The sequence below is a fragment of the Calypte anna genome, chromosome W (genome assembly GCF_003957555.1).
Source record: "Calypte anna isolate BGI_N300 chromosome W, bCalAnn1_v1.p, whole genome shotgun sequence".
Lineage (NCBI taxonomy): Eukaryota > Metazoa > Chordata > Aves > Apodiformes > Trochilidae > Calypte > Calypte anna.
The window spans coordinates 19,771,583-19,785,772 of record NC_044276.1 but is presented as its reverse complement, the minus strand read 5'-3'; the positions used below and the strand labels follow the sequence as shown (position 1 = coordinate 19,785,772).

The 14,190-nt window shown below is 37.6% G+C and overlaps 1 protein-coding gene across 1 annotated transcript in view; it reads right to left on the bottom strand.

Annotated features, from left to right (window-relative positions):
• LOC103535423 (nipped-B-like protein) overlaps window positions 1-14,190 on the bottom strand; it is a 57,169-nt gene that overhangs the window by 38,766 nt on the left and 4,213 nt on the right. Inside the window, exon 3 of the mRNA XM_030468351.1 lies at window positions 5,307-6,812. Coding sequence (XP_030324211.1) covers window positions 5,307-6,812 — 1,506 coding nt within the window. The remainder of the gene's footprint in view (window positions 1-5,306; window positions 6,813-14,190) is intronic.

Here is a 14,190-nt window from a genome sequence, read left to right as displayed (position 1 = left end):
GCAAACAGACAAAGCATCATATTTTGAAAGAACCAAAGTACAATAAAACTAGTAGATTTGGTCAAGTTAATTGTTGCTGCTAAGGACTAGATATGCAACAGGTAAAGTTCCTTCTTATTATCCAAAGAGTTAAGAACAACTGTCCGAGCAAGAATGAAAATATTTACCTTATTGGCAAAGACAAAAAAAAAAAAGGAAATAATTCAAACAGACTCCAGGCAAAAAAAAACCAACCCAAAAATCTACTTCTGAAAAACTAACACCAAAAATGAAGGCCCCAGAGAGTATGTGCAATGCTCACACATATTCCAACACATTTTTGTGGATGGGACAGATGCACCACACCTAAAGAAATCCCTGCAAGTAGAAATAATCCATGCTAAAGAACTAAGATATTCCTAAACTATTGGATTTAACTGGCTATATTTAGTTTGGTTTGAGCTTTTCACTAAATAATGCCAAAAAGGAAAACCAGGAATATTGTTGAATTCTTACAAAAGTGATGTTTTTCTACAAATTCAGTAAAATTCAGAGTTTAAGAGAAGCTTTAAAGACTTCATCTGAGAAGAATCATGACTGTGTAACTCCTTGCTGTAAACAATGAAATTGCATCCTTTACTTCATTGAAATGTGGCATAGTTTACTAGAGAACTTCAGAGAAGGCTATGGCATGCTTAATCCACTTGGCTTTGCATGCACATGCAAGATGTTTAGTGGATTATTACTCTGGCCTTCACACATGCAAATGCAGTTGCTATCAGGAACTCTTAAGACAGTGATTACAAAATTCAAATTTCTGGAATTAGGACTTTCTCAATGGTTATCTTTACAAAAGCACAATCTGTAGTAAGCAAGTTGAGCTGCAGCCTTCTACTTTCCAAAGAAAATATGCTTTTACTCCATTTATTTCCTTGCAGCACAGCTGCTTGCCCCACTGATTTCAGTGAGTACAAAAGTATATATGTTTCAGCATCAGGAGATTGTTATTTTGGAAATAAATTTGAGTTAATCTCCAAATTTTTCTTAATGAGTTAATAGCCATAAGCTATTTTTCTCAAAGGTTTGCCAATTTTGTCTTTGTAGAAGTCCTTTACATGAAGGATTTAAACAAATATTTAATATTTACACTGCTTTTTTGTTTACAGTTTTCATCTGTACCAAAAAAACTATTGGTGAGTAGCTCTGCTGTGCTGTCCAGAAGACTGTGAGAAGCATCAGAAGTTGGCTCACTGAGGCAACACAATCTGGATACAGCTTTTCATCCTGGAATACTCCCTTTCTTATAACTCCTACATACAAAGATAAGCACTTAATTGATTACTCCTGCTTCACAAATGAGACTGTTTCCAGCACTGCTAGAACTCCAAGATGGACCTTCATGTCACACAAATGTCATAGAATTTTATGCTGCTACAACTTACCAGTGGCTACAAATTATAGCTATTATAGGCTGTGAAAAAGTAAACTAGAATTAAAAAATACCAAACGTACAAGCATAGAACACTGAAAAATTTAGAAGCATTGTTTTAACTCTACAACATAAAGATGATTAAGCAGCAGTAATTTTTTAGTTGCACCTGTAAAAATATGAAGAGGACCTTTGAAGACTTGGTAAATCTTCATTCATATTTCAGATTACAGCATCAAAGAACACAATATATTTAGTAAGACTTGTAGTGAGCCATGAAAACCTGTGTTTTAAGATTTGTATTGTACAGATAATGAAATTCTATAATAACAATCTACATAATGAAGGAGTAGCATTCAGCATTATATTCTGCAGTGAAATTATCACTTTTTTTTTCTTTTTTTAACAACAGTCTTTTTAGGTGATATTTGAAGACCCAAAAGGTGTTTCTACACAAGTCTTTAAAAACATGCACACTAATTTGTTCAAGAACTAAAACTAAAACTTGTATTAGATATGAGGTGCATATTTTGGAATGTCAGTTTTTCAAATATTTTATAAACCTACTCAGACACTTCCTTAATACAGACAATTACAGTTTCTTTCATTATTCATATATGTTTCATACTTCAACAAAGTAAAATTTTTCTTGTTCAGTATGCAGTAACTGTAAAATTGATAACACTTCCATCTCAACAGGGCTGATCACTATAGCTATAAGAAGCAGCAGAGAAGGTATTCACTGAAGCTCTGAAAAGAAAGGACAGCAAACATGACCTCCTCATTGCAGGCAGAAAGTCAAAGGGAAAAGTTTCATAGATTACCCAACACCATACATCTGCATTAAAAGTAGGATAAGGGGCATTGACAGATGATAATACCAGAAGAAAAATTGTTACAACTCATTCTGACATGGCCAAAACAGGACACAAAATTTCACCATAAAAACCCTTAACAAAAATATTGTGAAAAAAACCTTTCCATAACTTTCCTCTGAGCTAGAGTGCATCTTTCAGAAAAATGCTCAAAAGATCAGGAGAGAGAGAAAAATGTTGCTTCTTTCTTGTAAATGCCAAAAAGGACTTTTGGGATGGTTCAATTTTAAGAATCACGTACTACAGATATCCCATTCATATAATAACAGAATTTTAAACCTGTCTATAAAATTTGATTTAAAAGTTTCTGTTTTTTTACAGTACAGTGCAAGGTTAATCCACATGAACAATAAAGGTATGATTTTCAAATTTAAAGTTCACTGAAGCACTTTCAGATGTTGTATAAGACTTTCAGTATACATAGCACTAATTTTAGCTTTAAAAAAGTCAATTCTACTGATTTTTATAATGAATGTGCATTAGTCCTTTAAGACAGAATAACTATCTAAATGGTGTTTTGAACTAGCTGAACTAATCCTATTTCAAGTGGATTTCAGATAAATCGCAGCAATGATGATATATATACATGACAAAGCCAGGAGAAGACATTTTCTTGGGAAAGGAAAAACAAAGGACAAGAAATACAAGGAGGTAAAAGAAGGAAAGATAAAGCAAAATATACTAAGCTACATGGGATAAGAGGGATGTGAGAAGTGGTGGAATAATGCTAAAAGGCAACACTATAAAATATTTTCTGGAACCCATTAAGAAATAGAGGGTGAACTAAATAAAGAATGCTTACAATAATTATATCTCCTAGTGCATTATAATGTTTCTAACTAAAAACTGGAGTGAGAAGATTATGGAAATGACATGAATATTTTCTATATCTGTCAGTTGTTCACAAATAGACTTTGATTTATGAAGAGATATCTTTATGAATTCTGAACCTTTTAAAACACTGTAATTTGCCTAATTATTTAGCATAGTATAAGAAGTAGGTTCCCAGTAAGTTGAGCAAAAAAAATGAGTAACTAAAAATACACATGAAATCTGAAGTTCAAAGACACTTTCTCCAAAATCTGCCTGTCTGAACACTCAAAACATGATTTGTAAGAGTTATAAAATTATTCTTTCCACTAAACTTAGTTGTAAGAATCTTTTTCTAGATATAATAGCAAAGAGACTGATATAAGATTTGAACTTTTTTTTCCCCTGGAAAATATGTACCAAATTATTTCAGAACATGTAAGAAATATATGACTTCAGAGAACACAAAATACACAAAAACATTGAAGAAAAGTTATAAACCAGACTTGAAAGTGAATGTGTCACTCATTCCAATGAGTCATTAAAAGAGTCAGTTGGATAAGAGTCATTAAAACCTTTACACATGACTAAAATAAACTATATAAATAACTAGATCTAATACAGACTACAAAAAAGTTTACTTCAGAAACATTTTAAAAAGCATACATGCACAGTATATGGCTCCAAGGACTCTAAGAATTACTTATTTTGTGTGCATAAAATTATGTGAATTCAAAGCCTATCCTTTAGAGACTAGAGCTAAATTCCATCAAAAAGTTTTCACTATTCCCTATCAAGACCATAAAAGTTTTATCTGAAATCTTTAGACTAAACTGACAGCAAAGATGTCATAATTTTATGTCTGACTATATAGATTCCAATTATTCTTAGAAATGGAAATTTTGCCTATTCTGAATCTCAAAAAAGGAGAGGGAAAATGTTTATATTTCAAGGATAAAGACAAAATATTTAACAAGGAGGAAAATATTTTACAAATAAGTAATATCCTGAATTATTATGTTTTTAATAGTCAGTACAATTAGATTAGTAGAGAACAGATGTAGCACAATAAATTCATTATACAGATTATCAACTCTGTACACATGCACATAAACATAGTTATACATTCACAAAGATTATTTCTACACCATTTCTTATCAGATCAATTTTTAAAGAAAATGTTTTAATCTCAAATTCATGAGCAATGATATATCTGGAACTGCATTCTTAAATAATCCCATATACAGCTGAAACCCTCTCACCTTCCACTTTATTAGTCTACATTTGAGATATGACAGCTCTATAAACATAACTGTGTAAGAAATTTAAATGCTTTAAATGCTAAAATTTAAAAAGGAATGAACTCATATCAGTTTGTAACATTAATTTAAAAATGTGAAATGATCTACTTCAGTCTAAAACCAAAGAAGACAAAATTATAGCATTAAGAAAAGTAATCTTATTTAAAAAATGTTAAATTTGCAGAGACAATCAATCAAATATCAAACCTACAAACTATTCTGAACAATTGCCTGTTAAAATTACTAATTTGAAAATGTCAGCCCATTGTTTACCACTTCCTTTCCTCTTTCTGCATACACTAGACCCTAGACACAACAATATCTAAATTCTCCTAAAGACAGAACATTTTGCAAGCTTATTCTCACAAGCCTAAAGTGTGGAGGCTTGCCAACATACTTGTATTTATAGTGTAAGAGTGAGATAGGACTTTGTAACTGCCTTCTTATTTCATCATGTCAAAACATCCCTTGGAAAACCATAATGAATTTCCAATTAAAAATATAAAAGAATCTTAGGGTTTGTATACATAGTATTTCCCACCACTCCAGATACACTGATTTAGTTAAAAAGACACACTTAAACCTGTTTAAATCATTCACATAGCAGTTATGTTCAACTAGATAAATTACAAGATTAAACTAATGTAGCTGAAGTACAGTTTAAGACTATTTAATTGTTCTCACATAAGGAACTTTCATTAAAGTAAACAAATAATTTCACTTGTACTGTATTAAAATTTCCAGTAACTACAATCCTGTGGACAAGTTTCATTTTGTTCCCCAAAATCACCATATAAGCAAGCATATAAAATAATTCGCAAATGTTAGTATTTATTTCTAACCGCAAGAGAAGCAAATCTAAAATGACAGAAGTGTAGAAGATATAATGCAATTAACATTAAAAAACCTTACCTTTATTAGGTTTGGGTGACTTGTTCTTGTTAGGTTTTAAACAAGAGCCCCTTGATTTGTCTTCTCTATCCTTAATAAATTTCTGCACATCATCCAATGAAAGCTTTTGAAGGACAACTACAGGCTTAGCTCCTTTATTTAGATCTTCAACTAGCCCAATCTTCTCTACTTTGTCCTTCTCTTCATCTTTAAATTCAGTTTTCCTTGACTCATGTGTGACATTACCATCTTTATCACGCTTGATTTTTGGAATGACAAAATGTTTCAATGCGCCAGATCTTGCCCCCAACAAATAACTGGGGAACTCTGCTTTATTGTCAGAATGTGGTTTATTACTATCTACCTTACTTTTATTACCATCTGTCCTTCGTTCATCCTTGCTGTTGGGTGATTTAAAACCAGGTTTATCAGGTCTTGATTTACTAGAATCTCCTTTACTTTCCTGTTTAACACGAGGGCTGTCTGGTCTTGATTTCTGATCCCCAGAACAAAACCTTTCCCTTGATTCAGCAGCCTCATGTCTATGTTTCTTTTCAAATTTTTCAATTTTTGAACCATCAGATTTAATACCATGCTTAGAATCATGTTCATTTTTGTTTGAGGATCTCAAATATTCAGGCCTTCTAATCTTGGATGAGTCTCCTCTGTATCTCTCCGACTCCTCCCAGTCCTCAGATCTTTGTTTAAGGCTATCATGGTCACGTTTTTGTGTATCAGAAACTGAACGCCCATCAGGCCTTTTTTTTGTTGGATCAGATCTACTTTCAGATTTTATCCTCGAAGTATCAGATTTCACATCTAGTTTATGCCTATATATTTCAATTTTCTTATCTGACCATGGTTTACTTGAGTCTCTCCTGTTATCATGTCTATGTTTTGGGATTTCAGGTCTGCCTTCACTCTTCTCTTTTGGCATTTCAGGCCTTTGCCTTACTTCCTGTTTTCCATTATTTTGTTTTTCCTCATTTTTTTTCATATCCATTTGCCTGGTCTCATTTTGTCTTGATTCTGTCTGTCTTTTCTCATTCTGCTTCACTTCCATTTGTCTGTTTTCATGCTTGTTTTCATGTTTATCTTCTACCTGTTTGTTCTCATTGCGTTTATTTTCCAACTGCCTGCTCACATTTTGCTGAAATTCCATTTGTTTCTTTTCATTTTGCTGGATATCTGTCTTTTGACCCTCAAAGTCTGACTTTTTCCTAAAAATCTCTGGTTGATTTTCAGGCTGAAATTTAAGAACTCCAGCAGTGTCTTCTTGGGGAATACACACAAACCCATCATCATACTGCTTAATTTCTTCAGGTTTTTTTATGGTGTCCAAATCATGAGTTACAGTTGCTTGAGGGTCTGCTCTTCCTGCTTGCTGCAGATCAATACTAACCATCAGTGCTGGCTTCAACCCATTTCCTGCAGAACCTGTCTCCTGAGAAGCTGCTCTATTTCCTCCAGTAGCACCTCCAGTCTCCTGTGGTTTGTTTTCTTGTTTTCGCTTCTTAAGAGGCTTATCTGCAAATTGAGAGAAAAATCACAAGTACTTTATACAAAAACAGGTAAATGTAAAAAAAAAAGTCCACTCCCTCCACCCCCACCAATTAATCCTCCTCAGCATGTACGTGCACATACAACAAAACCCAATGAATTAAAAAAAAAAACCAAAAACTTCTCTAATATTTTTAATGTATTCAGACTACCGTTTGGTTTCAAGTCTACCATATGTGCAAATTAATCTTTAAAAAAACACTCTCAAAATATATGAAATAAAGGTCCCTGTAAAATTCCCAAGAGAACCATCAAATAAAGCAGCTGCAATGCATAAGGAGAAAAAAAAAAGAGTTTACGCTGGAAATGAGTTTTGAGGAATTCTTCGATAAAAAATTATCTTCTGCAGATTCAGCCTGCTTCATTATACACGAACTAAGCAATGAGACACAATGATTAAGACAATGGTTCTCCCTACTTGGTTCAGTGCATCAGTTGTACTTCACACATATTGTAGCTAGGAAACACACGAACAATTAAGAAAAATTATTAAAATAACTCCAACACTCCATACTTCTCTTTGAAACAAGGAGTATATCAAGAGTTGGAGTCTATACCATAATACGTATATATTAGGTGCGGGGCCACTACACACTTAAAAGCTTGAGTATTTTCCCTTTGCAATCATAATGCTTTTCATGTATGAAATAAGATGTTCAGTGATAATTTTATGTTGTGTCAAGAGTTTGACTGCAATAATACTTTCAGTTTACAATAAGAAATAATCATTAAGAGTAGAACACAGAAAAGTAAAAAGTGAGCAGATCACACACTCTGTAATTTGGTAGAAATCACAGAAATTGGAAGCACGTGGACATATAAAAAACAGTACGTTCTATTCATTGAAAATACAACCTTTTTATATTACCAACATGGTACTCTAAGCTAAAATTAATTTCTGCCATGAAACTCAAAAGCCCTACCTCCACTAAGGCTTATATTCTCACTTGTCAACTATCATTTTGTAATTTCTCAAAAAAAGGAATGATTTTCTCTGTAATCATGAATATGATTTTAAATTTAAGTAATGACCAAACATAGGTTGAAAATTCTGTTGTAGATCTACTCTCAAAATGCAATATAAGAAAAATGACTTATTTTGTGCCTAGATTTGAGGTGCCTTATCACCAGATGTAATGAGCCAGCTCTCTTTTTGGGAGCAGTAGAAGGGTAAGGAACATGCAACAAAGGAAGAGGGAATTAAACTCTAAGGAAAAATAACTGAACCTCTCAAGTTGTAAGCCAGAATTATAACATATGACTTCTAATTTCTTCTATAGTTGCAGAAGATACTTATTCAGAAGAATTAAAACTTTGAAGGATCATCTCCAAAATTAACAACACAGTAACAAGTAGTAACATGCTCAGTTCCAGAGATGTGAAGAGGTTTGTGGGATGTTTTTTCATCCTTTTCAATCTCAAATCTATTTTTACATCTCTAACTTCCTAAAACTCAAATAATGTACAACATTTAATGGCTGAAACACAGTAAAGACAGATACAATAAACTCCACAGAGAAACTGGTCAAATGTAATTAAGGAACTTTTCGAAGTTCAACAAAACAAAAACCTGTAGGAAAGCCTACCAAGAAAATAAATTTGCCAAATCAAGGGTACAGCTTTTTAGCATGGAGATTTTTGCTTCTTTTGTATAACAACTGTTGAATTCATATGACAGCTTATCTATACAAACTTCCCTACACTAATTATTAAAACAAATGTAGTTTTTGAAACCTTCATGCAGTGACTCCGTGACTAAGAAGACTTTTGACCACACTGAGCTTCATGGCAGGTCTTAGGAATGGCCATGAAGTAGAAGCATACAGACTGAGAGATTTCAAATTTTATTTTCTTTTTTAAACATATACATTAATATAAATACATACACACACACACATCACTACCTTATTTATCAGTTAAAACTCTTTAAATTTTGAAACACAAATTGAGACGCTTGTGTTCTTAGGAAAAAGTCAGTCATTCACACTGAAAAAATCCTGTAACGGTCTGATGGTGGATCTTAAAGTAGCCTTTAAGACGTTACTGTTACAAGTTATCTGCTCTATTCCTTTAACTAAGGTTTCACCTGTAGCAGAAGGTACATGCATTCACATTTCTTAAAGTGAATTTCATTGTTCAGTGCATCAGCTTAAGGCACTAGTGAAGATGGTTTGCATCAACCTACCAGACTGAACAAGGCATCTAAGAGCCAAGCAAACGTTTCCTTCTGCTACCCCTACTATAGGAGCAAGGAAAATGGCCAGCAACTGTGATGGCTTAAAATGCTTGTCCTGGTTTGGGCCAGGATAGAATTAATTTTCTTTCTTGTAATTTTGCTTTCACCTCAGTTTCTTCTAAGTAGCTGTAATTGCTGAAATTAACAGCAAGTTTCTCAGTCAGTGTCTGCTTCTAGGACTGATAATGCTCAATGGTTATTGTCCTGGTTTGGGCCAGGATAAAGGTGATTTTCTGTTTTGTACTTTTACTTTTAGCTAAGTCTCTTGTAAGTAGTTGCATTTGCTGAAATTAACAGCAAGTTTCTCAGACAGTGTGTGCTTCTAGGATTGATAACACTTGATGTTTATAGTTACTGCTAGAGACTGGTATGCAGAGCCAAGGACACTGCTCAGCTCTGAGGAAAACATTTTACCCTCCAGAAGGAGTAAAGAGGTCCCACCTGAACCCTCCTTTAGGGAGGAACGGACAAGATAGATGCCAGAATTGACCAAACAGAGTATTCCATCCCATATACGTCACACTCAGTATAAATTTGAGACATCACGAGGGCCAAGCCGGATTTCTGGATTTCCTGATTTCCTGTTTCCCTTCCTTCTCGGCATCCTGGAAGGATCCCGTCCGTTTGTTTGTCTGTGGTCCTGATCCGTGCCAGCCCATATCTGTGTGTTCCTGCCTCCAGTTCCCGACTGCTGCCGACTCCAGGAGTCCAGCCTGGACTTTCCCAGTGCTGCCCTGCAGCCTCGGTGGTGACGTGAGAGTTATTGGGGGAAAGGAGGGAGGAATGTGGTTTCCATTTTCCTGTATATTTGTATATATTTAGTAATTTTTCCTATTTATCATTACTGTTTCATTAAAGTTGTGTAGTTTAGTTTCCAACCCATAAGTCTCTCTCCCTTATTCTCTCTCCTTTCCCTATCAAGGAGAGATAGATTAATAGAGAGCATCTGTTATTCGGTTTAATCGCCGGGCCAGTATTAAACCGTGACAGATTTATTGGCGCCCAACGTGGGGCTCGAGCTAATTGGCTCGAGTCCAGTTTAAATTTTTATTAAATTGCCTGAACAGTTTGAATTCCAACTCCAGTGAAAGAATGGCTTTCCTGAGCTGGAATCAGACCTTGTTCTTTGGAAATTTCACAGGGTTGGAGATTAAACCAATCATGCCGTACCTCTGGTATTTAGGGTATGCGATCTGTCTTTTCGCAGCTGGAATTGCTGTTAATATGTGGTTTTTCTTCCGTAAGAAATGCTTAAGAACCATCGTTGCAATATGGTCCTCCATATTGATGTATATCATGGTGCATGGTGTAGTGGTGTTTCATAGAAGGATTAAGAACTTTGTTGGTAATTACATTTTCAGCCTGCTTTTGAGGAAATACACCACTCTTGGGCTGAGTTCAATGGATTCTAGTCAAAATGGCATTATGATTGTTATAGTTTTGAACCTCCTGATTCTTGTAGGCATTGTTGTTCAGGTGTCTGTGAATATTTTCATGTGCTATCATATATTGGTGAGGAATAAGACAATTACAACTAGGGGAACGAGCACATCTCGTAAAGAGAGCACCCCCATTCCTGCCTCTGCAGCCGCTTCTCGCCCCCCCTCACGCAAGGGCACAACTCAGATAAGGCCGGCAAGCATTGCCAGCATATCGGCTACAGCTCCAGTTGCTGTCTCTACTCCCACAGACACTGCTGCTGCTCAGAAAACGAGCCCTGCTGCTGCTACTGCTGCAGACACCTCAGCCTCTCCCCCTCAGCCCACACAGTTACTTGTTGACCCTGTAACTAGGAGAAAAGGAAAACAATGGAAATCAGAAACGAGCCTTAACCCTTCCAAGTCTGAACAAGATGACCAGGTGATAGAGGAAATAGAGGATACTGCCTCTCCTCGTAGAGCAGCTAGATCAGAGTCAGATGAGGACTCAGACTCAGAATCTGCTCAGCCCTATTCCATGAGAGACTTGCGTACTCTGAGAAAAGACTACAGCCGTTTTTCAGGTGAACCACTTCTCTCTTGGTTACTCCGATGTTGGAATGAGGGGGCTGCCACCATAACATTAACTCAGAAGGAAGCCAGGCAGTTGGGATCCCTGGCCAAAGATGCAGGTATTGATCGGGCATTTGGGGAAAAGGCTGGAACTACCAGCCTGTGGAAACGACTCTTGTCAGCTGTAAGGGAGAGATATCCCTATAAAGAGGAAATAGACTGCCCACAGATCAAAGCAGCCACACTTGGAAAAGCTATCAGGTATCTCGAAGAATTGGCTGTGCGAGACGTGATCTATAATAATAATGACATAGAAGATCCCTATCACGTACCATGCCCTAAACCTATGATGCAAAGGTTTGTGCATGCTGCACCACCACCTTTTAATCATACACTATCAGTAATGCTATGGGTTCCTGCAGAGGTAGATGCAACTGTGGGTGATGTGATTAAAACTGTACGAGAGTGTGAAGATGCTGTCATAGCCCCTTGTCGGGCCTGGGTCTCAGCTATCAAGAGAGCATCTGAGGAATGGCATTCACCCCTTTCTCCTCAGACAGACGGAGGACGCCCCATTGCAGCCATTAAGAGGAGACGCCCTCCTATGAGACAGAATCGAGAGAAACAGAATTCAGTAAGAGGAACCCTATGGGCACTCCTGTGTGAGTGTGGAGAGGACATGAAAAAGTGGGACAAGAAACCTACTGCTGCCCTACAGGACCGAGTGTTTGAGTTGATGAGTAAGCCGAAGGTAAAAGGAGGTCCTTCTAAAAAGATGGCTGCTCAAGTCTCCAGTGTGGAGTTATCCAATTCAAATATGCTGGTGACTCAAGATCCCTGTACATCAGGTGTGAGTACTGGGGATGCAAGCTCCAGTAATGCACATACTGACAATGCTGTATGTGCTCAAGCTTAGAGGTGCCCTGCCTCCAGCCAGGTGGAAGAGAGGGACAACCGAATCTATTGGATTGTGTGGATTCGATGGCCTGGCACATTAGAGCCACAAAAGTATAAAGCCTTGGTGGACACTGGTGCACAGTGCACCCTAATGCCATCGAATCAGAAAGGGAAAGACTCCGTCACTATTTCTGGAGTGACGGGGGGATCTAAAGAACTGACTATCGTGAAGGCTGATGTGAGCCTCACTGGAATAAAGTGGCATAAACACCCAATAGTGACTGGTCCAGATGCTCCGTGCATCCTTGGCATAGACTACCTCAAGGGAGGTGATTTCGAGGACCCGAAAGGGTACCGCTGGTCCTTTGGTACTGCAGCTATTAAGACTGAGAATGCAGAATGGTTGCATATTTTGTTTGGCCTTTCAGATAAATCCTTTGTAGTGGGGTTGCTGAGGACTACAAACCAGCGTCTGCCAACTGCTACATCAGTAGTGCATCGTAGACAATATCGTGTCAACAGAGATGCTGTGGTCCCCATTCACAAGCTGATCCGGCAACTAGAGAGCCAAGGAGTGATCAGCAAGACTCATTCACCCTTCAACAGTCCTGTATGGCCAGTGAAAAAGCCTAATGAAGAGTGGAGGCTGACAGTGGACTATCGTGCCCTGAATGAGGTTACACCACCACTAAGTGCTGCTGTGCCGGACATACTAGAACTTCAGTATGAGCTGAAGTCAAAGGCAGCCAGGTGGTATGCTACTATTGACATTGCTAATGCATTTTTTGCTATTCCTATAGCACCAGAATGCAGAGCACAGTTTGCCTTCACCTGGAGAGATGTCCAGTACACCTGGAATCGACTGCCCCAGGGGTGGAAACACAGTCCTACCATCTGCCATGGACTGATCCATGATACCTTGGAAAAGGGTGGAGCTCCAGAACATCTACAATACATCGATGACATCATTGTGTGGGGTGACACAGCAAAGGAAGTCTACGAGAAAGGTAAGAAGATAAATGAAATCCTTCTAGAGGCTGGTTTTGCTATTAAAAGGAGCAAGGTTAAGGGACCTGCACAAGAGATACAGTTTCTGGAAGTTAAGTGGCAAGATGGACGTCGCCACATCCCAATGGACGTGATTAACAAAATAACTGCTATGGCCCCACCAACTACCAAAAAGGAAACTCAGTCCTTTTTAGGAACTGTTGGTTTCTGGAGAATGCATATTCCTTTTTATAATCAGATTGTGAAACCTCTCTATGAGGTTACTCGGAAGAAGAAAGACTTTAAATGGGGCTCAGAACAACAAGCTGCTTTTGAGGGTATTAAACAGGAGATTGTGCAGGCAATGGCCCTTGGACCAATTCGAACAGGGCCAGACATCAAAAATGTTCTTTACACCGGAGATGGAGGTGACGGTCCTTCATGGAGCCTCTGGCAGAAAGCTCCAGGAGAGACTCGAGGCCGACCTCTAGGATTTTGGGGTCGAAACTACAAAGGCTCCGAAGCCAACTACACAGCTGATGAAAAAGAGATATTGGCCGCATACGAAGGAGTTAGAGCTGCTTCAGAAGTGACTGGTACTGAAGCACAGCTCCTCCTAGTGCCACAATTACCTGTACTGGGTTTTATGTACACAGGTAGAGAATCTTCCCATCATGCTACCGATGCTACCTGGAGTAAATGGATTGCTTTACTCTCACAGAGAGCTAGGATAGGAAGACTCAATCACCCAGGAATTGTAGAAGCAATAACAAATTGGCCAGAAGGCAAACACTTTGGAATGCCACCAGGAAAAGTGGTAAAACGGGCTGAAGAAGCCCCACCATACGACCAACTACCAGAGAGTGAGAAACAATATGCTCTTTTCACTGATGGATCCTGTCGTCTGGTAGGAGGCCATCGAAGGTGGAAAGCTGCCGTATGGAATCCTACACGACTAGTTGCAAAAATAGATGAAGGAGATGGTGAATCAAGTCAATTTGCAGAGGTAAAAGCCATCCAATTGGCTTTGGACATTGCTGAACAAGAAATGTGGCCGAGACTCTATCTCTATACTGACTCATGGATGGTAGCAAATGCCTTATGGGGTTGGTTAAAGCAGTGGAAACAAAACAACTGGCAACGTAGAGATAAACCTATCTGGGCTGCTGAACTCTGGAAAGACATTGCTGCTAGGTTAGAGAAACTTGATGTAAAAGTGCGTCACGTAGATGCC